Source organism: Carassius carassius, chromosome 8 (genome assembly GCF_963082965.1).
Source record: "Carassius carassius chromosome 8, fCarCar2.1, whole genome shotgun sequence".
In the NCBI taxonomy this organism is placed as follows: Eukaryota; Metazoa; Chordata; class Actinopteri; order Cypriniformes; family Cyprinidae; genus Carassius; species Carassius carassius.
Window position 1 is genome coordinate 24,047,213 of NC_081762.1, and position 27,855 is coordinate 24,075,067.

The following is a 27,855-nucleotide window of genomic DNA, read 5'->3' on the forward strand; positions in this document are numbered from 1 at the left end:
ATTTGAGTATCTGACCTTCTGCAAGCCCCGCCTTGTTCACGCAGTGATTGACATGGCGGGACGGGGCGGACACGTGATCGGCTCAGAATGCATTTTCAATGTGCACATTGAATTTTGCTACATTCATTGCGGGACACTGAATGAAAATGCAATCGTAAGTGTCTTAACTGTGAGTGTTAATGCATTTAAGAAAAATAGCATTTAAATGATAATTTTGCCACAGTTTTTGCTTGAACATGTTATACATATCTAATCATTTCTGTAATACATTTTAATTTTAATTTTGCAACTTATAAAGCGTTAAAATTAGTATTCATTTTACATATTAAAACTGGTGTATGAAATGGCAAATGAAAATTATGTAATTTAATTTTCATTTTCATTTTGCACCAAACGTTGCACAAATGTATTGGAAAATGTAAATGTAAATACAGAAATGCATTGTCATTTTACATATTGCATTGTCATTTTGCATATTATTCCAAATTGAATAATGCTACCCATATGCTTCCATACTTAAGAGTACTTTACACGTAATATTGCTTTCTTCAGTGAAAAAGTTGTCTGAATCAGGAGAGATATACTGTAAACACAAATCAAGCCCCACTTACAAGTGAAATCAATTCTAAACAAATATGTGGGTGGATTTCGATGTGAGAAAACAACAAAGAATTGAACTTTATCACCGGAAGAAGCGTTATTATAAATTATGGACTGATATTCTGGCCAGAATTGATGGTTTAAAACCTTTGCTTCTAACAAACCCACATCTTGTTTCTTCACAAGATGTGGATTGGAGTGGTGTGAATAACTTCTGGATTATTGTGATGTTTTTGGACTTTCATTCTGACGGCACCCATTCACTGCACTGGATCCACTGTTGAGCAAGTAATGCAATGCTGCATTTGAAGAAACAGAATCTACATCTTGGATGACCTGATGGATGAGTACATTTTCAGCAAATTCTCATTTTGGGGTGAACTATACCTTTAGACGAAATCACAATTAACAGAAATATATTCTATGGAAGGAATATAAAAAAAATAAAGAAATTTGAAAAACATTCAGTGCGACTGGGGAAAATTTTGATACTTTGAATATACATGTAATTTTCTAGAAAATGGACCAATACTAGTCTAGTAAACAATATTTAATATAGTGTTGGCCCAAAGGACAAATCTGATTTAAAGTCAGTGTAGCAGGAATCCTTACTCTTCTCATAAAACACCTGTACTACAATGAACATGTATCTGCATAGTGCATGATTGCAAAGTCGTGAATCTGCTGAAGGAAGGCCTGTGCTCCATTGTGAGGGTATGTTATGTCTGTACACAAACGTTTTGACAAAGGTCTTCCGTCTCAAAGCGGTTCCTGTTCCCTTGGCAGCCACCATACCAGAACTGAGCGCATGCGTTGGCCTCCGGATCGTAGTACCACATCACCCTGTACTTCCGACACGGCCCGGGATCCAATCCCTGCCTGCAGCCTACCTCTGAAAAACAACAACAACATCGCATTGCATTGACAATGCCTGTTAATACCAGGAGTAAACATCAGTCTGCCTATATGTGTAGTGTAAGCAAGTGTGTTTACCTTTCATGAAATCGTTAGGCTGAGGGGCCGGTGGAGGTAGAGTCCGTGGTGGTGGACTGATTTCTGAAACAGGCCGCCAGTTTATGGGGGTCTGGGGTCCCACTACTGAGATGGAGGATTGTCTCGTCTTATCTCCAACTGGGGCATCTGTCACCTTAGGAAGCTCAATTAAAGACCCATCAACAAAGGGCGTCCAGTTGTTGTTAATATGCATTTCGTCATAGTCATTTGGAGAAGAAGTGGTCTCAAACTCTGTTGGAAGTGCATCCTGTGAAAAAGAAATTTACAAATTTGCGGAGTTGGACCAGGCAGCACATCTCATCTGGAAACACACGCTCTTTCCAGCAAAATGAACACAATATAAGACCAGTCTTGGGGGTAACATTACAAGTAACGCAATTTATCAGATTACTTTACCAGTAACTTAAAAAAATAATGCATTACATTTAAATTTATGAAATATCTGAGTTACTTTTTCAAATAAGCAGCACAGGTTACTTTGTTTCCCCATTTATTCACTAGCTGTTTCCATCCAAAGATGCAAATTTAACTTTTGCGCAAAACTGGAATATCGCATAAAACATTTGCGAATAAAGCACCGTTCCCATCCAACGACTTAAAGAGAACAAAATAATCAGTTCTTCATAAACTGGCACAAAATTTCACTAAATATAAGAACGACAAAAACAACATATAGATGCTGTGAATGAAATCGGTCCATTGGTTTGTCAAGGTATCCCATCTCATAGCGCAAAGTCCTATGACTTTTTCAATGCACATGATGGAATTTATTCAGTAAATGTGTTTCCATTGTAGTATACATGCATTTTTTCTTATCGGATAAAAAGTTTATCCCACTCAAGTCATTTTTAGAATTTATGCGCTTCTTCGCAATTCCATTCAGTGTTTTTTAATGCAATAATCCAAAATGCACATAAAAATAGTTTGATGGAAACACAGCTACTGACACCTCTACTGTCAGAGGCAAGGTGTTTATTTCAACCTGAAACTTCACCCAAAAGGGTTTTTACAATTGCCAAAAATATAACCTTTGGGTTTTTGTTATTAAAAAAACAAGCAAGCCCAGCCAAGGTGACGAAAAGTAACACAAAAGTAAAGTAATGCATTACTTTCCATAAAAAGTAACTAAGTAATGCAATTAAATGTTTTTTTACTACTACGAGGGAACAATTATTAAGTCACAGGAACAAATCCTTAATTCGTGGTCACAATATGTTTTTTTTTCTGCATTTCATGTGCAGGGCTCCGAACTAAGTTTATATTTGAGTTTATTTTGTGTATGAGTATATATAGAGCCTTTATTTGCTATATCAGAATGTATTACTGTCTTTATATAGAAGTAAATTAAAAAAATGACCTCTTTGTCATCTGTGATGAAATAACTTCTGGTGGGAGCCTCAGTTCTGTCTGGAACTGGCTCAGGCTCAAATGGAGGGAATGTTTTTCCATTTGGACTAAAGAGTGGTCCATCAACACTCTCACAGATCTGACTCAGCAGTTTACTCTCCAGTGCTGAAAAATCACAACAAGATAGCATTAAAAAAAATGTTGAGTCAATTACACCATTTTTAAAAGAAATACAGGCATACGTACTGTGCAGACTCATGAAGTCATCAATCAAGTATACATAATTTTCATCAGGATCAGATGCCAAAATGTTCATCTCCATCTTAAACTCTGTATACTGGGCATCACTTCTGTTCACGATGCCAACTACAAAGATTTCAATCCCAGCATTGTGAGCCTCTTCTGCTGCATCTTTCAGCCTCACTGAATCTCGCTTGTCGGCCAGACCGTCTGTCAGCAAGATGGCAATCTTTCTTGCGCCCGGCTGTGCTGCTCGGAAGAGCTGAGTGGCCTGACGGATGGCGCTGCCCGTGAAGGTGCCCTCGCCCAGGTACGGCATCCTGCGGACAGCAGCTTTAACACTTGCCTGGTCGGACAGCTGTTGAAGGCTGGTCACCACCACATCCACACGACTGAAGAGCACCACCCCAGCACGGGTGGCTTCATGGCTCACGGACATACGATCGATCAGAGTGTTCACGAAATCCTTCACCAGCTCAAAGTTCTCCGGACCTACACTCTCTGAGCTGTCGATGATAAAGACCAGCTCCAGAGGACTCGTCCTGCATTTCAGGTCACATCCTGAGAGAAAACACACAAAAAGTAAGTGCCCCCACCTAATACCTATATATAGCTTTTTGCTTGAAAAACAGGGATGGTTATATACCACATATTTCCCGGATTATTCTGATCACCTGGTCTCTCTGTGGGATCAAGTTCAATGTATGTTATTTATACAATAGAAGTCAGTTTTCTGAAAAAAAAGTTTGAATATAAATCTTTGACTCACCGATAGGCCGGGCTCTCCCTTCTCTCCTGGTTTTCCCTATAATTTAAGTAAAATTTTATTATTAACAGAGTCAGTTTTTCAGGTATAAACTACATTATCCTGAAACCTCAGGTCTGGGTAAATGGTTCCCAAAAAAAAGGTGGTTCCATTAGTGTAGTGGTGTAGTCACATTTATTGTTGTCCGTCAAATTTCATGGGCGAAATACGGAAATTTCAGTAGGAATCTAAGTCAAAAGACATTCCTTCGCATATTTTGCATCGGGTTCAAGTTCTTCACACAGATTTGTGACAGAAGTCACTTTAAAAAAAGCATTACCCCAGGACATGAATTTTATTAAATTTGTGCAATTTCCTCAGATTATCCTGATGTCCGTGTGCAACGTTGGATAGTAGATAATGCTGGAGCATGTTATAGTAATGTACTGAACATCTTTCAAGTATCTCTGTATGTTACAGTGTGTTTTTATAATGTAACTCTTCGACCCTGCTCCTAGAGATCCACTGTCCTGCAAAGTTTATTTCCTCAACACACTTCCCTTTGATTTTTTAAGCAGCTTTAAAGACCCTGATAAGCTGATTCAAGTGTGTTTGATTAGGACTGGAGGTAAACTGCAGGATCTCCATGAGAAGAGTTGAATATCTCTGGTGTAAGGTTAGTGGTTTTTCATGTGCTTTTAACCCAGAAACAGTGTTGTATTGATCAGAACTGAACTCTCGAGTCTGTTTATGGAACCATATATATATATATCAATGGTCTTGTCATGGACTCATTTGGACTCTGTCTTGACTTGGATTCGAGACCAAGTCTGGTCTTGAGTACTAAAATATCCTTGCAGTTAGTGGTATGGGGTCCATTCAGACTATCTGTAGGTCTTTGTCTGGACTTGGACTCTACTCTGGTCTTAACCTTGACTTGGATTCAAACTTTGTCAACTCTGCCTGACAAATCATTCAAACATTAACTGGAACTGAGTGTGAACCTAGTCACTGGATATTACCTTGGCTCCTGTTTGTCCAGGCATCCCATGTTCTCCTCCCTCTCCTTTTCTTCCACGTTCCCCTGCAAGGCCCCTGTCACCCTGAAATCATTCGATTTTGTTATTTTAGCAATGCATTTGAAAAGTAACATAGTATTAACTTCACTGACATATTATACAGTTGGCCAGTGTTTTTCTACCTCGTACCTTCTCTCCAGGCAGACCATCACCTGGAGGCCCTCTAGGGCCAGGGGGCCCTTGAAACCCACGATCTCCCTGTGATCACAAAATGTTAATTTAGAAGTCTAAGCTTCTGTATGGTTAAGTGTTTTGCTCGTTGTCCTAGCGGATTGAGCTATAATAAGGCCTTTTGTCCTTACCTTGGGACCCTGAATTCCCTCTCCTGGAGGTCCTGGAAGACCAAGAGCACCAGGCTGGCCAACTGCACCCTATAAAAATCTCATATTAATCAATGATGAATATATTCTGAGCCGACGCACAATTTGTTTTAAGGAGTGTTATTGAACCTTTGGTCCCATCAGTCCAATCCCTGGAGGCCCTGAAGGGCCAGTTGCTCCAGGTGAGCCCCGGTCTCCCTGAAAACAACAACTACATAATTTAAAGGAAAAACTAGACTAGAATTTGCAGTCTTTCTGTAAGACAGAATAACCATTTATTGTGAACTGAAAAATGACAAATACCTTTGGTCCAGGAATTCCTTGTCCTTCAGGTCCAACTTCACCTTGCGGCCCAGGCAATCCTGGAAGCCCCTGAGAATATATCTTATGTATAGCTGTTACTGGTTTTGTTTTCTGTGTTGCTCTTATCAAAGGATGTGTCTGCTTTCACGCACCTGTGGTCCAGGGTAACCCTCTCCTTTCATTCCTTGTGGCCCCACTGGTCCTGAACTTCCTCTGTCACCCTGAAACATGCCAACATAGATTTGATTAGGTCAAAAAGAATCATATTTAACCATATAGTAATAGTCTTTGAGGCTATAACCTTAGGGCCTGTGGTCCCGACACCTGGCTCTCCAACAGGACCCGGGGGGCCTGCAGGTCCTGGCTCTCCCTACCAAAAAAAAAAAAACAGACAACCAACATAATGCTTAAGAGCATATGTACAATACATACAGTAATGTATGACATTAGGTTAAAATGCAAATAGCCAACCTTGTTGGCAAAGGTACCCATCAATATTTACCTTTAGTACAAATATTAGTTCTTTTTACACTTTGTGTGAATAGCGTCTATTACTGTTTAATCCTAGAGAGACACATACGCACCTTTGGACCAGGTAATCCTCGACCTGGAGGTCCTCGTAAACCCATCATACCTAAACTTCCTGGTTCTCCCTAGGCATGAAAGAAATCTTTTATTACCAGTTTTTAAAACATGTTTATGGAGTATATAAGACAACATGGATGGTGAGAGATTTTTGAGTTTCAGTGTATTTTATGAGTTCATGGTTTTTATGTGTGAATATTCTCACAACCCAGCATGACTGTTAAAGTGCCATGAAAGTGTACATCCAAACCCTAAAGACCTTTTATGAACTCTTTAAAAGTCATCTGACATTCCAAACCTCTAAACACAACGACATGGACATTAACCTTCACATTCCCAATGCAAAATCAGTACGTTTTTAAGCTCTGTCACTGTCCCACCCACCTTGGCCCCCGGGGGTCCCGCTGCTCCTGCACTTCCTGGGAGACCCCGAGGTCCTCTGTCCCCTCGGTTCCCCTTGTGGAGAGATTCACAAACAAAATTTACAGTGACATTTTCCACTTTAGTACATTCTGATGGGACAGTATTTGAGTATTGTTCAGCTTTTTAGCTGTAAATAACATGATATGATGCACTAATTTATTTTGAGACAAAAGCACATCATGAATACAGTCCAGATTACATTTTACCCCAAAATCTAAATGCAAAAATAAGATATCTCATTCTGCATAGAGAAAATGTCTCAGAAGTCTAAAAGTTAAATGTTATCAGGGACTTTAAGAACTTTAAAAGTCTCTAAGGACTAGAAGGATTTTTATTCTCATTCTCAGTGAAAATGTAAAACAATATAAAAAAAAAATCTTATAAAATATCTGGTGTCAGACATAGTTCCATCATTTGAAATGGTTACAACCTGTGTTAAACAGACTTTGAATCAATAAGTTTATACTGTAATGTAAAGCTTGCATTTAATGGCAGCAAATATATGACCCTGGACCACAAAACCATTCTTCAGTCAATTTTTCAAAATTGAAATTTATACATCATCTGAAAGCTGAATAAAAAAGCTTTCCACTGATGGTTTAATTAGATTGGACAATATTTAGCCAACATACAACTATTTGAAAATCTGGAATCTGAGGGTGCAAAAAATTAATAAATAAAAAAAATACTGAGAAAATGGCCTTTGAAGTTGTCTAAATAAATTCTTAGCAATGCATATTACTAATCAAAAATTAAGTTTTTAGATATTTACGTTAGGGAATTTACAAAATATCTTCATGGAACATGATCTTTACTTAATATCCTAATGATTTTTGGCATAAAAGAAAAATCGACAATTTTGACCCATGCAATGTTTTTTTGGCTATTGCTAAAAATATACCCCAGCGACTTAAGACTGGTTTTGTGGTCCAGGGTCACATATATTACTCCCATTGTCACCCAGAAGAGCCAATATTAGTTTCTGGAAATGGCCATTTACAAGCGTGACTCAATGTTAATGAATATATGCTGTCAATCACTGTTTGGCATTTACATATCAGTAATTTTTTTTATCATTTTAGTCACTTGATCTATGCATGTAGTTGTGGTAACAAAAATAATAAATAAAAAACCGATCAGAGCATCATTGTACCTTCTCACCAGGAATACCTCTCCCGGCTGAGCCCTCTGGACCTCGAGCACCAGGTAAACCCACCTCACCCTAACATAATGAACAGAATATAGAAACGCCTGGTGAGTAACACATATAAACAGGAATTCAATTCAAAGTGAAATCCCACAGCTTTATTACATGCTTTACTATGTCTGCACTCATAAACCAGATAAGAAAGAATTATAGTTCTTAGACTGTTACGTCCCTTTTGGTCTGTCTGTGTTTTTATGCTGTTGTGAGAGGTGTTTGTTTTTATCCAGGAAGAAGACCGGATTGGTTCCTGTAGTCTGATTGGTGCCACGCCCTGATTGATCAGCTGACTCCTGGACGTGTATAAATGCCTCCTTTGTTGCTACTTCATTAGCCCTTTTGTGCTCACTTGCTATTTGCTTGCCTGACTTTGTGCTTGCCTGACTTTGTGCTTGCCTGACTTTGTTATCTGCTGCTAGAGGGTAAAGATTTGAGAGTGTTTGTCTTTTGATTGTTTATTTGAGTGTTTGGACTACAGCCTGTTTAACGACTTTGAAAATAGATTATCCCCTTACATTGTTCTGTTAGAACCAAATTGTATGTATTGTACATAGTAAATTGGGAGGTAGGGAGACCGATGCCACCTTTTTAATTTGATATTTTTCTGTGCCTGTTTTGGATTAGGGAGTTAGGGAAGTAATTGTATTTTTCTTTTCTTTTCTGGATTAGGGCAGGAAGAGGTATATTCCAAATTAGTTGTTTTTGTTTGTTATTTTGGCCTTGTCGGCTCCTGAGGTAAAATCCCAAGGTAACATAAATCTGTTAATTTACTCAAATACTGTTTCATACACTTTTCTATAACAAACCGTACTGTTGTTGTTGTTTTTTTTCATGTTAAGTCCTTTACCCTAGACGGGGCGTAACATGAAATTGGGGGCTTGTCCTATTTTTTCTAAATTGAAATTACAAACTTGTCGTTTTTCATCAGTAAAACAGATCGATTTAGGTATTATTCAACTTGTTGTTTGCCTGGGGTTTTTACTTTGTGTGGGAGGAAACATAGCTGCGTGATGGCGTCAAAATTTGAATTGGACAAATTTACGATTGCGCCCACACATGAACAATTTGATAAGTGCCGCAAAGACGATTTATTAGTGATTGCAGATTTCTTTGATATTTATGTACCTCGTCACGCACTTAAAAAGGAAATAAAGGAGATGTTGCGCATTGAGCTTGTAAAACAAAGGGTCTTACCGGAAGAGGGTGTGGCTCCGGGTGTTGCTTTTAACCCAGAACTATCTGAAGGTTTGGGTGCTGCTGAGGCGGAACACAAATCTGGCGAAGTTGATGGCATAGATCCCGTTGTCCCTTCACCGGATGAGAAACGGTTGGCAATCCGTTTAAAAGAATTAGACCTGGAACTAAGTCGGCAACAGTATCAGAGTCAGCTGCTAAATGTCCGGGCACTTGAGCTTGAGGCACAGTGTGATATCCGACTGAAAGAGCTGGAGGTCGAGTTAAAGACCCAAGTTCAGCGCACTTCTCCGAAGACAAAGGAGAATGTTATTCCAGGATCAGTAAGTGCCTCATCTGGTAGAACATCTCCTCTACCTACAGCATCTCGAACTGCGCCGGTAAGTTCTTCTGAATTTGATATTGGTAAGCAAATTTCGCTTGTTCCGTTGTTCAGAGAGAGTGAAGTAGACACATACTTCACTGTTTTTGAACGCATCGCGACCACATTGAAGTGGCCTAGAAATATTTGGCCTTTGCTTTTACAGTGCAAATTGGTAGGAAAGGCACAGGGAGTGTGCTCTTCTCTGACGTTAGAACAAAGTTTGGAATATGATGCCATTAAAGCGGCAGTGTTACGTGCGTATGAGTTAGTTCCGGAGGCTTACCGTCAGAAATTTAGAAGACATGTAAAAATCCCCAGCCAAACATTTGTTGAGATCGCTCGCGAAAAGACCACTTTATTTGAGAAATGGTGTACTGCGAGTAAAATCACGACTTTTGAACAGTTGATTTTTTGAGTTGATTTTGGTTGAGGAGTTTAAAAACTGTATATCTGAAAAAATTGTGGTCTATTTGAACGAACAGAAAGTTTCATCTCTTTCTGATGCGGCTATCTTTGCAGATGAGTTTGTGCTCACTCACAAAGTTGTTTTTTTGTCATCACGTCCTTCGCAACACACCTCCCACTCTTCGCAACACACCTCAGTAGATCGTTCTCACGGTTCTAAGCATGCTGTAGTTACTCAAAGGGATGATCCATTGCTTGACACCTCTTTGGTTGCTCGAGAATGTTTCTACTGTCATGAGAAGGGTCATGTGATTGCTGTTTGTCCAGTATTGCAGCGGAAAAATCTGCGGAAAAGTCACAATGTATCTAAGAGTGTAGCTTTCATTCGTATACCGTCTTCTGAGTCCTTAAATTCTGTTGACCCTACGTTTGAACCTTTTGTATGTGATGGAGCAGTTGCTTTGTCTAACTCTGATTCTGAGTTTACACCTGTACGCATTTTGAGAGACACCGGGGCTGCACAGTCGTTTATTTTAGCAAGTACGCTATCATTCTCACCTCAGTCCAGTTGTGGATCGGATGTGTTGGTTCAAGGAATTGAACTGGGAATACTAAGAGTTCCTTTACATACCATTTACTTGCGTTCTGGCCCTGTGACCGGTGTAGTTAAGGTTGCTGTACGTTCTCAATTGCCAGTAAAAGGGATTTCTCTCATTCTTGGAAATGATCTTGCTGGAAGTAGAGTTAGTGCTCTACCAGAGGTTACAGATATACCATGTGTATCAGGGGAAGATAATGTGTTAGTGCAGGAGTTTCCCAATGTGTTTCAATCATGTGTTGTTACTCGAGCTCAAGCTCGAAGATTTGAGAGTGAGGTTGATCTTTCCAACTCATTTATGAGTTCAGAGGTGTCAGAGGTGAAAGCTAATGATGAAAATGATGGTTCCTTGGATGTGGTTGTTGGGCTTAATTTTGATTTTCCTTTTGGCAAGCCACAGCTAATCAGTGCTCAGAAAGCTGACGAAACCCTGTTGACATGCAGTTCCTCTGTGGTAGACAAGACTGATTTACCTAAACATGCAAGTGCATATTTTCTAGATGACGGTGTACTCATGCGAAAGTGGAGCCCTGAGAAAGTGAAACATGATTGGAGCACCGTATTTCAGGTAGTCGTTCCACAATCTTATCGTGGGTACGTACTGAAGATAGCCCATGACCATGAACTTTCTGGACATCTAGGAGTTAGGAAAACCTATCATAACCTCTTAAAACATTTTTATTGGCCAGGAATCAAATCCTCTGTGTCACAATATTGCCGTTCATGTCATGATTGCCAAATTGCAGGAAAGCCTAATCAGGTTATTTCTCCTGCACCTTTAAAGCCAGTTCCTGTATTAAGTGAACCATTTGAAAAGCTTGTGATTGATTGTGTTGGACCTCTGCCTAAGACGAAGTCAGGACATGCGTACATGTTGACTATGATGTGTTCCGCTACTAGATTTCCTGAAGCCATACCACTGCGTTCATTGAAGACCCCCAACATTGTGAAAGCCCTTGTGAAATTTTGCACTACTTTTGGTCTACCGAAGGTTATACAATCAGATCAAGGAACCAATTTCACCTCGCGCATGTTTTGTAAGGTAATGAAGGAACTGAATGTTACCCATGCTGTGTCTAGTGCCTACCATCCTCAGTCCCAGGGTGTCATCGAAAGGTTTCACCAGACTCTAAAATCCATGATTCGTACTTATTGTTTACATCATCAGAAAGACTGGGATGAGGAGGTACCTCTTTTGCTGTTTGCAGTTCGTAACACGGTGCAAGAGTCGTTGGGATTTAGCCCAGCTGAGTTAGTCTTTGGACACTCACTGCGTGGACCATTAAAGTTGCTTCAAGAGCATCTCCTCTCTGAAACCCGCCCATCAAAACCTTCCTCCAATGTGTTAGATTATGTCAGTTCATTTCGCGAACGTCTACATTCTGCATGGAAGCTTGCACGTCAGTCTTTAGACTCGTCCCAAACCAGAATGAAGGATAAATATGACAAAAAGTCTGTCAAACGGTCCTTTGAGATTGGTGATAAAGTGCTTGTGTTATTACCTATGCCGGGTTCCTCACTGCAAGCAAAGTTTTCAGGCCCATATGAAATCGAAGAGAAACTAAGTGATACAGACATATTGTACGAACCCCTGAGAGACACCGAAAGTCCCGTGTTTGTCACGTAAACATGCTGAAATTGTACGTTTCTCGTTCAAACTCAGAAAATTCTAAAAATGCTCCGATGATTTCTCCTACTGTTGCTGTTTCTGTTGATGTAGTTTTGCCCGCTGATTCTCCTGGTGTAGATGGTCTTAGTTTGGGCAGTTCCGCCATATCTGGAGCTCGTTTACAAAATTCAGAAGCTCTTACAACACTTAGTTCAAAACTCTCCCATTTACCCGACTCATCTCAAGACGAATTGTTACAGTTAGTTGAAAGATTTTCCTCACTTTTCTCCGATGTGCCAACTGTAACTAATGTGCTAAAGCATGATATTGATGTTGCTGATCATCGCCCAATTAAGCAAAATGCTTATCGTGTAAACCCTACCAAACGCGAAATAATGAAACAAGAGTCTGAATACCTTGTGAAGCATGGTTTAGCTTTGCCTAGTTCTAGCCCCTGGTGCTCTCCATGTTTGCTGGTTCCGAAAACCGATGGGTCATCACGCTTCTGTACAGACTACAGAAAGGTTAACCAGGTCACTAAATCAGATTCCTATCCGCTTCCACGGATAGAAGATTGTATTGACAGGATTGGGAAGTCTAAGTTCGTAACCAAACTAGACTTACTCAAGGGGTACTGGCAAGTGCCACTCACGGAGCGTGCATCTGAGGTTTCAGCCTTTGCTACTCCAGATGCCTTCTTACAGTATAAGGTTTTAGCTTTCGGCCTTAAAAATGCTCCAGCAACGTTTCAGCGTTTGATGTGTAAAGTACTGTCTAATGTGAAAAATTGTGAGGCATATCTTGACGATGTCGTGTGTTATTCAGAGACCTGGGAGAGTCATTTGAAGGTATTAGAGGAAGTATTTGTTAGATTTCAAGAAGCTAATCTAACCCTCAATCTTACTAAATGTGAATTTTGTCATGCTACTATTAAGTATTTAGGAAAGGAAGTAGGTCAGGGTACTGTACGACCGATAGAAGCCAAAGTCAATGCCATTGTTAATTTCCCTATACCAGAGACAAAAAGAGAGCTACGAGGTTTCCTTGGCATGGCTGGGTACTACAGAAGTTTCTGTAGGAATTTTTCTGATGTAGTAAAACCTCTTACTGATAACCTCCGAAAAGCAATTCCTTTTTTGTGGTCTCCTCAGTGTCAGATTGCTTTTGATTCTTTGAAGAGTTTATGTAGCGCTCCTGTCTTAGCCACTCCTGACTTTACCAAACCGTTTAAACTTGAGGTTGATGCGAGCGGAACTGGTGCAGGTGCTGTACTGCTACAAGAAGATGAAAATGGAATTGATCACCCATTGTGTTTTTTTTCTAAGAAGTTTAATCGCCATCAATGTAACTACAGTACCATTGAGAAAGAAACGCTCGCCCTTCTGCTAGCTTTGCAACAGTTCGAAGTTTATATTGGTTCAAGCTCACAACCTGTTGAAGTTTTTACCGATCACAACCCTCTTGTATTTTTGCAGAAGTTCTGTAACAAGAATCAAAGACTCATGCGCTGGGCTTTAATTTGTCAAGATTTTAACTTGCACATCCAGTACAAGAAGGGTACAGATAATGTTATTGCGGATTCTTTATCTAGATCTTGTCTATAAACATGTCTTCATGTTTATTTTTGTGTATGGGGGTGTTACGTCCCTTTTGGTCTGTCTGTGTTTTTATGCTGTTGTGAGAGGTGTTTGTTTTTATCCAGGAAGAAGACCGGATTGGTTCCTGCAGTCTGATTGGTGCCACGCCCTGATTGATCAGCTGACTCCTGGACGTGTATAAATGCCTCCTTTGTTGCTACTTCATTAGCCCTTTTGTGCTCACTTGCTATTTGCTTGCCTGACTTTGTGCTTGCCTGACTTTGTGCTTGCCTGACTTTGTTATCTGCTGCTAGAGGGTAAAGATTTGAGAGTGTTTGTCTTTTGATTGTTTATTTGAGTGTTTGGACTACAGCCTGTTTAACGACTTTGAAAATAGATTATCCCCTTACATTGTTCTGTTAGAACCAAATTGTATATATTGTACATAGTAAATTGGGAGGTAGGGAGACCGATGCCACCTTTTTAATTTGATATTTTTCTGTGCCTGTTTTGGATTAGGGAGTTAGGGAAGTAATTGTATTTTTCTTTTCTTTTCTGGATTAGGGCAGGAAGAGGTATATTCCAAATTAGTTGTTTTTGTTTGTTATTTTGGCCTTGTCGGCTCCTGAGGTAAAATCCCAAGGTAACATAAATCTGTTAATTTACTCAAATAAATACTGTTTCATACACTTTTCTATAACAAACCGTACTGTTGTTGTTGTTTTTTTTCATGTTAAGTCCTTTACCCTAGACGGGGCGTAACAGACACACCTTAAAACAGCATATGACTTCATATGACATCCATACATTTTTTAAAGCCAAACCACTGGTTAAATTTTAAATTAAATCTGTAATCCAGGACATTGTGTCCTACCTTTGGACCCACAGATCCGTCTTCACCTGGGATACCAGGAATACCAGGTGATCCGTCTGGGCCTGGTTCTCCCTAAAGTCATAAAACCAATATATATCGCTGGTGTTTACTCAAATGAAAATATATATAAACAGATAATATTTTATTTAGAATGTAAGGACATTGAAATGGTACATACTTTTGGTCCTGGTTCTCCTATTCCTCTCTCACCTTGTGGTCCAGGTTCTCCTGGAAAGCCCTGATCACCCTGCGATCAAATTTGTATATATTGTATATTTACAAAATCATAAAATGTAATATAATATTTCCATTTGATTAAAAATGTAGCACTTTTGTTACATGCTTTTAGCAATGTTGTTTGTTTAGCTTTATTTTTTTTAATTCAGCTTTATTTTTTGTCATTTTAGAACTTCATCTTATTCATTTCTGTTAGGTGCCAAGGCAACATTTCACATTTTTGTAAAAAAATATATAAAAAAAAAAAATTCAATTCACTTTAATCACCAAAATGTTTCTTTTTGAGTGAACTATTCACTTAAATGTGGTTTACTTATGATAATATGGATTGAAAGTACTTCTTAAGAATACTCTCTAAAGAATATCAGACTGCGAATCTAAAGAATAAACACACACACACTGTACCTTAGTGCCAGCCATGCCCACTCCAGAAGGGCCTCTTGGGCCAGGTCGTCCTATGGGTCCCGGGTCTCCCTGCAGTGAGAAACACCATATCAAAAAGTGCCGTTCTATGATTTCTTATATAAATAATGTAGGATGCAGCATAAAAACTTCTCTTTGCCTTTTCACCCTGGAGCCCAGCTCCTGGAAACCCCATCAGTCCAGGCAAACCCGGTTCCCCTGTGTTACCCTGCAGAAGAAAGGAACAACTAGTGTCTTATTACACTCGACAACAGCATGTTTCTTGTTAAATTAAGATTATTCTATACCTTATCACCCTTGATGCTAATCCCAGGAGGTCCACGTCCACCCTTAGGACCCTCAAATCCTCTGTCACCCTGAAATGTGGTGAACAACAATACATCAGTACATGATCAACTCATAGAGCTCTACCAGTCGCATCAGTGCTAATGAGCAGACTCTTGTAAAAGACAGATTATTACACTTAAATGTGAACTGAATGTAATATTTTCAGACACTTAATGGCATGTAAATGGAGTTGTTGTTAACTCGTGCCTTTGATCCTGGTAAACCCTCTCCGGGAAACCCTTGGTTGCCTTGAACTCCTGGAGGTCCTGGTGGGCCCTAATAAACAGATACTAAATATAAGTATGTTATATATACATATACAATGTCTGATAGTTTCCTGTTACATGTCTGAGGATGTGTATCTCCCTCTAAAGGTTACTGACGGATCACTTACAGCCAGTCCTGGCTCACCGATACCAACTGGCCCAGTCGGCCCAGGTCTGCCTTGGCCACCTTTTTCCCCCTTTTAAAACACAAAGGATGTCAAAATATGATTCCATTGTAAATATACAATAATAATTGCATATTGATACACTACCATTCAAAAGTTTAGAATTTGATAAGATGTTTTTAAGTGTTCATGTCTCTTATGACTAATCAAGGCTGCATTACATTGATAAAAAACAATACAGTAAAAACAATAATATTGTGAGAAATTATTATTATTCTACTGTAATATATTTTAAAATGTAATTCATTCCTGTGATGCAAAGCTGAATTCTCAGCATCATTACTCCAGTCTTCAGTGATCCTTCAGAAATCATAAGAGTATCTTGTCCTTCGATTACCTTTGCACCAGGAAACCCAACCCCTGGGTCCCCCGGAGGGCCGGTGGGTCCGCTAGGTCCTCGCTCACCCTGTAATAGATGTCTCTGTCATTCCATGTCCTATCATTTTCATGTTTATCGTTAATAATATGATATCACTTCCTAATGGTGAGCGGCAGTCTCCTTACTTTCGGTCCGCTGGGGCCCTCAGGGCCAGAGTCTCCAGGGTGTCCACTCAGTCCCTGCAACACACAGGCATTCAAGTATTGGTCTATATTATATCATTCACTTAAAAATAATTACACTTCATCTATGAGTCCACTGTACTGACAGAGTGTGTGTTTTGATCTGTTAAAGGACTGTTACCATTCATTACAAATTCATTGATAATGATAGCATTTGTGACATTTCTAAAAATTTCTAAAAATGTAGTATTACTGATAGAGGGGCTGTATTACAGACACATCTTGACCTAGATTCCTGTTCTATGTTTAGTAATTAACTTCACTTAGAAAATACAACTCATAGAACTCAAATCTTAAATTAAGTTATTGGAATTAGGGTTAGGGTCATAGATCATTTGTCCGATCTTTACCAAATTTTGCACATATCAGCAGGGCATGGTGCTGGTAAAAAGTTCAAGGGGATTCAGATTTGTCTAAATGTTGTTCAATGAAAAGATATTTAATGGTCTGCCATTGCAAATTTTTCATGAACTGAGCTATCCACTGAACACATGATACACTTAGACTAAAGGGCATTCAGATGTCAACATCACCTATGTAGGGCATATGAAAATCCTTAATAATGCTTTAACCATATAGTGAACTGTCAATTTGATAACATAATATGGCTCGGCTAAAGCCAATCGGATTTTAACAGGTAATAACTTCAAATCTGCAAAGTTGGCTGTTAAAATGCTGCATATTTGTACATTGTGTAAAAATTTGTATAAGCAAAACATTTTGTGAAAATCATCCAGAAGATGATGCTGTTCTTTATGGAAGCCTGTTTCTGCCACTGAATTTAAAAATGAAGATTTGCTACTTTTTGCTACATCTTGCAATAGTGAGTTTTTGCGAGTTCACTTCTGACGTTTTTTTTTTTTTATAGAATTGCAAGTTGTAAAGACGAATTATGAACAACAATTACAAACAACCATGTCAAAATTGCAAGATATGAGCTCACAATTCTGACTTTTTTTCGGTCAAAATTGCATAATATAAACTTGCAAATGCAAGTAATAAAAACAGAATTGCGCCATAGAAACTTGCAATTGCGAGAAAGTCAGAATTACTTTTTTTCAGAATTGTTAGATATTACCTTGCAAATATAAGTTTCAAAGACCAATTCTGAGGAGAAAAATAGAGTGACTATATTCTCACATTTTATATCTCCCAATTTGGACTTTACAACACACAATTGTGAATTTATATCATGCAATTTTGAATTTATGTCGTAATTCTGAGAAAATAAGTCAAGATTACATGAAAAAAATGAGAACTGAACTGGCATAAACTCACAACAGTGAGATAAAAAGTCAGAGTTGTGGGATAAAGAGTTGCAGTTACCTTCTTCTTTATTCAGTGGTGGAAACAGGCTTCCATAATTGTAAGCAACTTATTGTATTGAGGTAAATTGTTTAGCAAATTTAATATTTTTTTTAGGTCTGGCCTATTTGGATTAATTATTTAATTTTTGCACAAATTCGAAACTTAATTCAATTTAATTTAATAATAATTTATGCATTTAGCAGACACTTTTATCCAAAGCAACTTAAAGTCTTACTTACAGACTTACAGACTTTTAAACTTATTAAATAATAAAATACATCCAAAGATGTGGACATTCCTTCATGTTACATGTATTTCTGATGCTTAGACAGAACACAGCAAATTGTACATTATCAGACATTTAAACTCACAGATGGAGGCTGTAATATTCAATTCAATTAAATTCAATTCAATATTGTTGTCCAAAAGAGGTGCCACGGGATAAGTTATCATATCAGGATAAATCATTGTATTTAAAAAAAAAAAATTCCCAACAGTTTTCATAAGTTTGAATAACCGAATAACTTAATATGTAGTAAACAAATGCATATAAATTCATATCTCTGTTGTGCATTTTCAGAATTGCGTGTATTTCTGTGGACTATTTAATTAAACCGCATAAACTGTTTAATGCAGACCTTGACCCAAATTGGTCAGCTTGTTTCCATAAATTGTAGCTGCCGGACAAGGATAATAAAGCTAGCCGTGCCATCACTTATGGTGTGTTTTCGATGGACACATGACAGCCAGACAGATTCCCCGTCACCAGAGAATAGACTGTGTGGGAAACTGAAGCTCTCTAAATCTGAATCAGGTCAAAAAAAACGGAGGCTGCTGTCATCACACCGAAAGCACAGGGACAGGGACTGAAGGAGGAGGGCAGGAGATAGTAACCCCTGTCCTTATACTAATCCAGATGAACAAAGACAGCTGTCAGAGAAGAACAATGGCCTGTAGGCCTGGATTCACTGCTGTAGCTATGTTACATTAGTGTAAGAACAGCACTTAATTCCTCCATCACATTCCATCAGTGCAGAGACAGGAGAGATCGTCCGACTGTGTGAGCCTGATCGTGCATGACCTTATTCTGCATCCCTATTCCTACCCCAAACCAAAACATAACAACTATCTTATTAACTATTAATAAGCAGATCATTAGGGGTTTATTGAGGCTAGAGTTATAGTTAATGGTTTATTAATAGTGAAAATTTGTCCTTAAGATATAGTGTGACTGAAAAAATTCTTGATTAAATTTCGCATTAAGAATTTTTTTTTTACATTAATTTTCAACTCAAATTCTTATTACTGTAATGCAAAAGCTCATTATCAATATTTAAACTAATAATAATAATAACCTGTCTGGATTAAATAATAAAAGAATAAAATAAAACAGATATATCATATTATGTCATATTCCAGTCCAGTCGATTTTTTTTTATGTTTTCGAAAGGTTTGTTATGTTCACCAAGGCTGCATTTCAAAATAGAGTAAAACATTAGATATAAAATATTAGAACCTAATATTGTGAAATATTATCACAATTTAAAATAACTGTAATACAATTTTACATTTATGTTCTTATATTAAATTGTAAAAAAAATTTAATATATTTATTATATAATAATATATTTTATATAAAAATCAGAATTTTTGAATTTTTTTTTTTTAACAGTACTATGAATAACTGTCACCAAAATAATGCCACAATGCAACAAATCATAATGGTAAATCAAGGGAAATTCATGCATATATCACAAACTTGATAAAGGCAACCTGATCTCCTCGGGGTCCACGTGGTCCTGGAGGTCCATCCGAACCCTGTGGGAATGAAAGACAGGATCATCATGATACACTGTGGGTCACATACACACCACAGATCCAGAGAATCATCTCATAAAACCTACTTGATCTCCTTTTATCCCCGGGGTGCCACACTCTCCTTTCCCGCCCTACAGAACGGAGAGAGAGTGAAAGTAAATGTCATTGTCCTGCTGTCTGATATCATCTGTTCACTTCACCATCAGGCTGATGTTTTAAAAGCATCGGTCAGGATGAAAAACTCTCATCGTTTGCTGATAAGCTTGCCAGCTTCATATGTATTCATTAAGTCAAATATACTTGCCTTTTCTCCTTTTGATCCTGGTCTTCCCTGCAATAAAAGAAGCAAGAACTTGATCAGTCAGAGACCCAGCAATGAACGTACAAGTAAAAAGTATATCCATAACTTTTTTAGAGTAATATATCAGGATATAATACCCTTAGACCCTCTAATCCTGGACGTCCATTTAAGCCTGCCTCTCCCTATGGAGAAACAGAGGAAATCAGATCTGAAAACACCACATCTTGCCAAAAATAAGACAGAATTAGTGCACTAAAAACTTACTTTAGATCCTTTAACACCAGGTGGCCCATCGAATCCTGGATCGCCTGGTTTACCCTAATATTTACAAGAAATTATTTAAAGAATATGGTTAGATAAATGTTTCTTTGTGCAACTGAATGATATTGATTGACAAGTGCAGGCCTTTCCCACTCGGTTCAGTAAGAGTCGGTGGATTTGATTTGTGTTGATACGAGATGTTTTGTTTTGTTCATCTCTGCATAATCCGCTGGTCTTGACCTTTAACCTTCCGTGAAGCACCTGCTACACTTGCAGTGTGGGAAACACTTGCTAGTCTTTCATGTGCCGCCCTGAATCCACCTGCTATGTGCTGGCCTTAAACCAGAGCTTTCAGAGCGACAGAGTTAACCGCTTCATCAAACACAGCTCAGAGAGAGGATTAACAGTTTGAACTCTGTTTGTTTCTTTTACATCACAGACCTATTAGTATTCAGATTACCTTTTACATATACAGCTAAAATATTATGCCAGGTGCAATGCTGTTTTTTAGTTTCATACATATTTTTGTTATTTTTAATTTTTAACATTTATTAGTTAAAGTTAAACTAACTTAAAAAAATTAAAGTTTATATATATATATATATATATATTTTTTTTTTTTTTTTTGAAAGTTCAGTATATACCGTATAATGAGTTCTGTGCTATCTGAAATTTTTTCAAAATAAGCAGATTTCTCAGACTCCTATATTTATTACTTATTAGTTTATTAGCAATGGAAAAATCCTATTCAATTCCAATCATATGAAATTACTGAACCTACACATAGAAGCCTGATCAAATGCTGATTTTGGAAAAAATTTCAAACAGCACTTTTGCATCTGAACTATATATATACACTGTCTCTTATGTTCATCAAGGTTGTATTTATTTGATCAAAAATACAGAAATTACTGTAATATTTTAATGTATTTTTGCAATTTCTAATACTGGTTTCCTATTTTAATATATTTAAAATATATATTATTTTTGTGTCGCAGCGCTGAATTTTCAGCATCATTACGCCAGTCTTCAGCGTCACATGATTCTTCAGAAATCAGTATAATATGATGATTTATTATCAGTTAAAAATGTTGTTGTTACAGTAAGGGTGTATGCTAACGTAGGAATAAAGCGCTCGAGGAGGGTCTTAATCAAAAAGAGGAGTTTACTGAACATCGAAGGAGATAACAGACAATATACAACACATTAACATCATTACATCACAATACCTTAACTTACAATAATCACGGACGAGGAAGAACTGAACAGACAGGGTATTTAAGCACACAGGAGGTAATGAGGGAACTGGAGACAGGTGGGGAATAATCAATTAACAAAACAAGAACAGGAAGAAGACCAAATAAGGAAACGGAGTTCGTAAACATAACAGTTCGCCCCCTCCCGGAACGGTGCGTCCTCGCACCGCAATAGGAATACCAGCGAAGGGAGGGTGGGGGTTCTGGAGGCGGGCGTGGGGCAGGCAAGGGGCAGGCGAAGAGGGAGCAAGGAGGTAGGAACCAGGAGACCCTGGAGCAGGAGGAGCCAGATGGTGCTCCAGAGACCAGCCAGGATGGAGATCCACGGTGGAGTGGACGGCAGGAGGAGCCATGGTGGAGAAGGGGCCGACGACACCCGGGGGCCGACAGAGGGAGACTGCACCGGTGGGTGAGGAGCCCAAGATGGAGCAGCGCAGCCGCAGAGCAAGAGTGAAGCCGAGGATCCGGAGGGCCTAGGTGGAGCAGAAGGCTCAGGCGACCAAGGCGGAGGTGCTGCAGAGCCGGAGTGACTGAGGATGGAGGTGGAACCAGAGGGAAGGAGGAGCCTGACAGAGCCGGAGGGATGGAGTGACGAGGTGTAGCCAGAGGAATGGAGTCCAGAGGCGGCGGATGGTTGATGACTGACCAAGGTGGAGCCGGAAGGACGAGGGAGCCCGGTGGAGCAGGTGGGATGCCAGGCCACGGTGGAGACGAGGGGTCGAAGGACCAAGGAGGAGTCCAGGGCTCGGAGGCTGGAGGCAGAGACAGGGCATTCACACGCCAAGGCGGAGCTGGAGACTGGCAGTCCAGCGGCGACCATCGCGCCCAGATGGCGCGGACTGAGGGTGAGCTGCGGGACTGACTGGAACCAGCAGAGATGAGGTCGAGGAACTGGCTGGTCAAGGAGGAGAAGAGAGAGGGAGGATGGGAGGAAACACAGGAGGATCAGGGCTGGACGGAACCAGCGGAAGTGGAGCAGAGGAACTGGCAGGTCTAGGAGGAGGTGGGAGAGGGAGGCTGGGCGGGAATACAGGAGACACAGAAAACTCAGGGCTGGGCGGAACCAGCGGAAATGGAGCAGAGGAACTGACTGGAGGAGGTGGGAGTGGGAGACTGAGAGGGTATACATGGGGATCAGGGCTGGACGGAACCAGCGGAGAAACAGGGGATTCAGGGATTACCTCCATAGACCAGTCCATAAGGTCCATAAATTGCTCCATATCATTTCCAGAAGCCGAAAACAGCTCACCCTCAGTCGCAGAAGTGTGGGCATGGCTTTCCTCCGCGCCCTCGATCTCCACTAAAACTCCCACGATGCACGGTGTTGCCGGCTCACACACCTGGTCAGTCGCGCTCTCGAGGTCCTGCTCCCTGTCAGTGAATGGCTCAGGCTCTGCGGCTGCGGTGGGCTCTGGCTCCGTGCGGCGTGATGGCGGCTGGCTGGTCTCTGGGTCGGGAGTGGGGTTGGAGATATCCTCTTCGACGGTGCTGATGGTCCATGAAGATCCATTTTTCTCCAGCACACACTCCACGAAAGCCGCGAAATCCTCTTGGGGACCGTTCGCTGGTAGGCGTGCCTTACACCTCTCGCTCAGGCCGGTGTAGTAGAAATTTGAGAGCGAGCGGTCGGGGAAGTGGGTAAGGCACGCCAGATCTAGAAAGTCCCTGGCATAGTCCTCCAGCGAACGGTCCAGTTGCTCCAGGCAGAGGAGACGGACTGCTGGAATCGCCATTCCGGGAGAATGAAAGAAAAACTCCGCTAACTAAACTTTTGGGTCCGTGATTCTGTTACAGTAAGGGTGTATGCTAACGTAGGAATAAAGCGCTCGAGGAGGTCTTAATCAAAAAGAGGAGTTTACTGAACATCGAAGGCGATAACAGACAATATACAACACATTAACATCATTACATCACAACACCTTAACTTACAATAATCACGGACGAGGAAGAACTGAACAGACCGGGTATTTAAACACACTAATGAGGGAACTGGAGACAGGTGGGGAATAATCAATTAACAAAACAAGAACAGGAAGAAGACCAAATAAGGAAACAGAGAGTTCATAAACATAACAGTTGTGCTGCTTAATATTTTTTTGAACCTGTGATACTTTTTCTTTGATTCTATGATCAATAAAAAGTCAAAAAGAACAGCATTTGTTTTAAATAGAAACCTTTTCTAACAATATAAGTCTTTAATATTACATTTTATCCATTTAACACATCCTTGCTGAATTAAAGTATTAAAATAAAGAACAAATATACTGCTCCCAAACTTTTAAATAGTGGTGTATATTGTAACATAAAATGTATATTTTGAATAAACACCGTTCTTTTTAACTTTTCATTTATCAAGGAATCCTGGAAAAAGTATATGTCCCAAAAAATATTAATTGTATCCAACACTGATTATAAATCAGCATATTATAATGATTTCTGAAGGGTCAAATGGAAGACTGGAGTAAATACTGAAATAGATACTGAAAATTCAGCATTGCTTCACAGGAATAAATTATATTTTCAAGTATACTGAAACAGAAAACTCTATATATATCTATAATATTTCACAAAATTAATTTTTTTTTTCTGTATTTTTGATCCAATAGATGCAGCCTTGATGAGCATAAGAAACTTCTTATGAAAAAAAATATATATACATATATATATACAGTATATATATATATATATATATATATATATATATATATATATATATATATATATATATATATATATATATATATATATATATATATATATATATATATATATATATATAGTTAGTTATTTATTTCAGTCAAGGTCTATTTTATATTTTTATTTCAAAGTTTTTTTCATGGGTTTAATTTTAGTTAACTATAATATATCTGGCTATAAAATAACTGTTTAAGAACAAATCACGGATTGGTCATGTTGGTGCTTTTGTAATAATGAATATCCATAGAAATTTTACAGTTTTATTAATCCTCAGACATAGCTGGATGTGATATGATGAGAACTGACTGTGGAAATATACACAGTGTTGATGTAAACTCACTGGATTTCCAGGAAGACCTCTCTCTCCTTTTTCACACTGACAGGATTTGGGTTGTGGACACTGTTACAGAGAGAGAGAAAAATCCCTTAGAGATGAATGATATGCCATCACTGTATTATGTGCCACCGCAGGATATATTTTTATTTTGTACTAAAACTATTTCAACTCAAATAACTATTCTCAGTGGAATACGATCAGTACAGTCAGCCGATCTCTATCAGAAAATGACTCCATCATTTTGTAAAAAGTAAATCATATTTATTTTGAAAAACAAACTTATACACTTTCAAATGTTTTTATGAAACAACTATACTTACAAATGTGTTCGCAAGTTCACTCTGTAAAAGAGAAAAGAGAGCATTGTAGACTGACCTGAACAGAATTGTAAACCATTACCAGATACATACATATTTTGAGGGGACTGTGATGTGATGATAACTATGTATTAAAATTACTTTTTAGTTTTTTAATCACATAGATTATGTGCATGAAAAGGTGTATTACAGCTCCCCCAGTGTTTAGATACATTTTTATTCAATGTATATTTTTGCATTTTACCACCACTTTTGAGCTTTAGGTACTGTATCCATCCATTGTCCATCTTCCATGTCTTCTAGGTGAAAACTGCCCTGTCTCTAAACACTCACCAGTTCCCTGAAGAGCTTGTCGTCCAGCTGTGGGTCAGTGAGGCTGAACAGGTGCTGCTGAGGCGGTGCGCTGGCGATGGACCTCAGTCTACCATTGTCTTGCTCGTCTCGTGTGGATCCCGACAGCCCAATGACAAACATACGGATGTTGTGGTTCTTGGCATCTGCGGCTGCACTCACAGCACTGGGGCTGCGCGGGTGGTCCATCCCATTTGTCAACATAAGCACTGCTCTTAGGCTGCTGGGCGACGTCTGCTGGGTGAAGAGCCGAGTGGCGTTTGAGATGGCGTAAGCTGAGTAAGTGCCATGGCCGATGTAAGTCATGGCATCCACTTGGCTGTGGAACACGTCGATGTCCTGCCAGTCGCGGAAGTTGTGCTCCTCTGAGACAGTGCTGCTGTACTGCAGGAGGGCGAGTCTCACCCGCATACGCCAGCCGGACACCTGGAGCTGCATCAGTCTGGTGCTGAAGCGCAGGACAAACTCCCTCTGACTCTCAAACTGAAGCATTTTGGCATTCTCTGAACCGTCCACTAAAAACGCCAACTCCACTGGACAGAACAGAGCTGCAGGAAAAATAAATTAAAATATTATGGATTAGAGAAGACAGGCAGACAGACATAAAGACGAGAAAGACAGACAGACAGACAGACAGAAGAGAAGGAGGGAAATGTAGACAGATAGAAAAAAGACAAGAAAAAAGACAGACATAGAAAGACCACTGGAAAGACAGACAGACAGAAGAGAAAGATGGACAGGTAGACAGAAGAGAAAAGACGGAGAGACAGATAGAAAGACATTCAGACAGAGATAGACAGACAGAAGAGAAAGATGGACAGACAAAAGAGAAAGATGAACAGGTAGACAGAAGACAAAAAAAGACAGACAGACAGGTGGAAAGACATTCAGACAAAGAAAGACAGAAGAAAAAAGAGGAAAGAAAGAAAGTACTGTATACATATATCTAATTATTTTACAGATCTGTTTTTGTTTTATGTATTATATAATTTTTTTATTCCTTGTACTTGTAATGTACAATGCTTTGGCAATACTGTACAAGTCATGCCAATAAAGCTCATTTGAATTTAACATTTGACAGAAGAGAAATTCAGACAAACAGACAGAAGAAAAAGGTAGACCAGTAGAAAGATGGACAGGCAGAAGTGAAAGATGGACAGACAGATGTTAGGAAGACAGACAAACAGAAGAGAAAGACAGTCAGGTAGACCATTAGAAGGACGAACAGACAGACAGGTTAAAAGGGAGAAAATGAATAGACAGACAAACAAACAAACAAAAAATAGTGTTTCTTACTTTTGACTTCATTCTGCATGACACTGTTGTCTGGCTTCTGTCTGTTTTTTCTTCTGTTCTGGTTTCTAGCACTAGAGGACAGTATCAGCAGCAGGACACACAGCATCACACCACACTGCATCCTTCCTGCTTTTTCTCCACCTCTCTACAAACTGATCAGATATCTGTTTTAGTGTTTAACACATAACTGGAAAAATCTCCCTAAAATAGTGAGTTTATATTTTGACATCACATCATGACTATAATAAAATCCGCTAGCCTGTCTTATAGTAGATGGACAGACAATGCAAACGCTAAATAAACTTTCATTAAAGCAGTTAGCCAAGTGTGGCTGTGTATAATTTTAAAACAATAAAAAATGTTAGGCTATGAAAACTTTTTATCCATGGTAATATCTCTGTAATGCATGGCCCTGAATAGCTTTTTGTTTAAATAATCAATGTTGCTTTACTCATGAGGAAACATAAGTATGTTTTCAAGCCAACTCCACTCCAGTTTATATTTATGAGTAGATAATAGTTTATTTCAGTGATTAATAGTTTTTTTTTATTTTTTGCAATCCACCTTGACTGTTGAAATGCTGAGGGGTCAGAAAGGGCGTATCCTGAACTCTCCTGAGGCTGTCATGCACGTGGCCTGTCCATTTCAGCCCTGAAGCTGCTACAAAATCACTTCAGCTGGTAATATTTACATTTTATTTCATTATGATGTTATCCTTCTTTTTACAACTGAATGCATATTTTATCCATGTTTTTAAGATCAAGTTCAACTCCTTCTGTCCTATAACAGATATTAATAAAAAATAATTAAACGATTCATTCAATATCAGATTAATTTAATATTCAGCACATTATTCTATTAATATATTATTTTATTTTACTCTTTATCGTAAAGATATAAACTTTTCAACTTCACATTATATCAACAGCTGTAACACAAAATAAAAAAAACTGCTTTCTTGTGTCCAAGAAATTATCGAATATCATCTGAAAATGTAACAGTAGGCATTTATTATAGTGGATCCTTACCAAAATGCTGACTGCTGTGTGTACTGTCCGTCTCCTTAATAATCCAGTGCAATCACTGAGGTCCAGTTACATCCTCACGGTGTGTGCTATCACTGTATGAAAGAGCTAGAGGCAGAACAGGCAAAGTGTCATTGCGGCCAGGCATATAATCTGTGAATAACGCAGTAATACCCTCGTTAGACTCTGTCAGAGCTCAGTGTGCCAGTATCCTGACAGTAACCGGCTCACTGCTCTGGGACTCACAGAGTTAAACCCCCTTTTGTCGGTGGATAGGGAGGGCGATTATTCTGACAGCTTTGATTCCTGTACTCCTGTCAAACATTTTATGCATAACTTTTCAACCAATAGCTCACAGACATGGTGTAAAAAATCCCTGAAAAAACAAACAAAGTCTATCTGAAATTA

The 27,855-nt window shown here is 39.0% G+C and overlaps 1 protein-coding gene and 1 long non-coding RNA gene across 2 annotated transcripts in view; both read right to left on the bottom strand.

Moving 5' to 3' along the window:
• LOC132145605 (uncharacterized) overlaps positions 1 to 27,855 on the bottom strand; it is a 52,975-nt gene that overhangs the window by 1,785 nt on the left and 23,335 nt on the right. The window lies entirely within an intron of this gene.
• On the bottom strand, positions 529 to 27,636 carry col28a1a (collagen, type XXVIII, alpha 1a). Its single transcript, XM_059556740.1, has 35 exons — positions 27,451 to 27,636; positions 26,423 to 26,574; positions 25,109 to 25,674; positions 24,779 to 24,799; positions 24,462 to 24,521; positions 20,172 to 20,225; positions 20,045 to 20,089; positions 19,911 to 19,937; positions 19,693 to 19,737; positions 19,562 to 19,606; positions 16,424 to 16,477; positions 16,257 to 16,325; positions 15,863 to 15,931; positions 15,676 to 15,744; positions 15,429 to 15,497; positions 15,281 to 15,349; positions 15,124 to 15,192; positions 14,660 to 14,728; positions 14,482 to 14,553; positions 7,810 to 7,878; positions 6,618 to 6,689; positions 6,233 to 6,301; positions 5,950 to 6,018; positions 5,801 to 5,869; positions 5,649 to 5,717; positions 5,475 to 5,543; positions 5,328 to 5,396; positions 5,155 to 5,223; positions 4,969 to 5,049; positions 3,971 to 4,006; positions 3,848 to 3,884; positions 3,208 to 3,762; positions 2,972 to 3,126; positions 1,594 to 1,861; positions 529 to 1,492 (listed from the first exon to the last, which is right to left on the bottom strand). The coding sequence occupies exons 2-35, from the start codon at positions 26,541 to 26,543 to the stop codon at positions 1,320 to 1,322; spliced, it is 3,522 nt and encodes a 1,173-aa protein (XP_059412723.1). The 5' UTR covers positions 26,544 to 26,574; positions 27,451 to 27,636; the 3' UTR covers positions 529 to 1,319.

Coding starts and splice junctions, on each gene's coding strand:
- col28a1a (XM_059556740.1), bottom strand. CDS start 26,543: ATGCAGTGTGGTGTGATGCTGTGTGTCCTGCTGCTGATACTGTCCTCT. Junction 20,090..20,171: donor CTGGTGTTAAAGGATCTAAA/GTAAGTTTTTAG, acceptor GTTTCTCCATAG/GGAGAGGCAGGCTTAAATGG. Junction 3,127..3,207: donor TGACTTCATGAGTCTGCACA/GTACGTATGCCT, acceptor GTGATTTTTCAG/CACTGGAGAGTAAACTGCTG.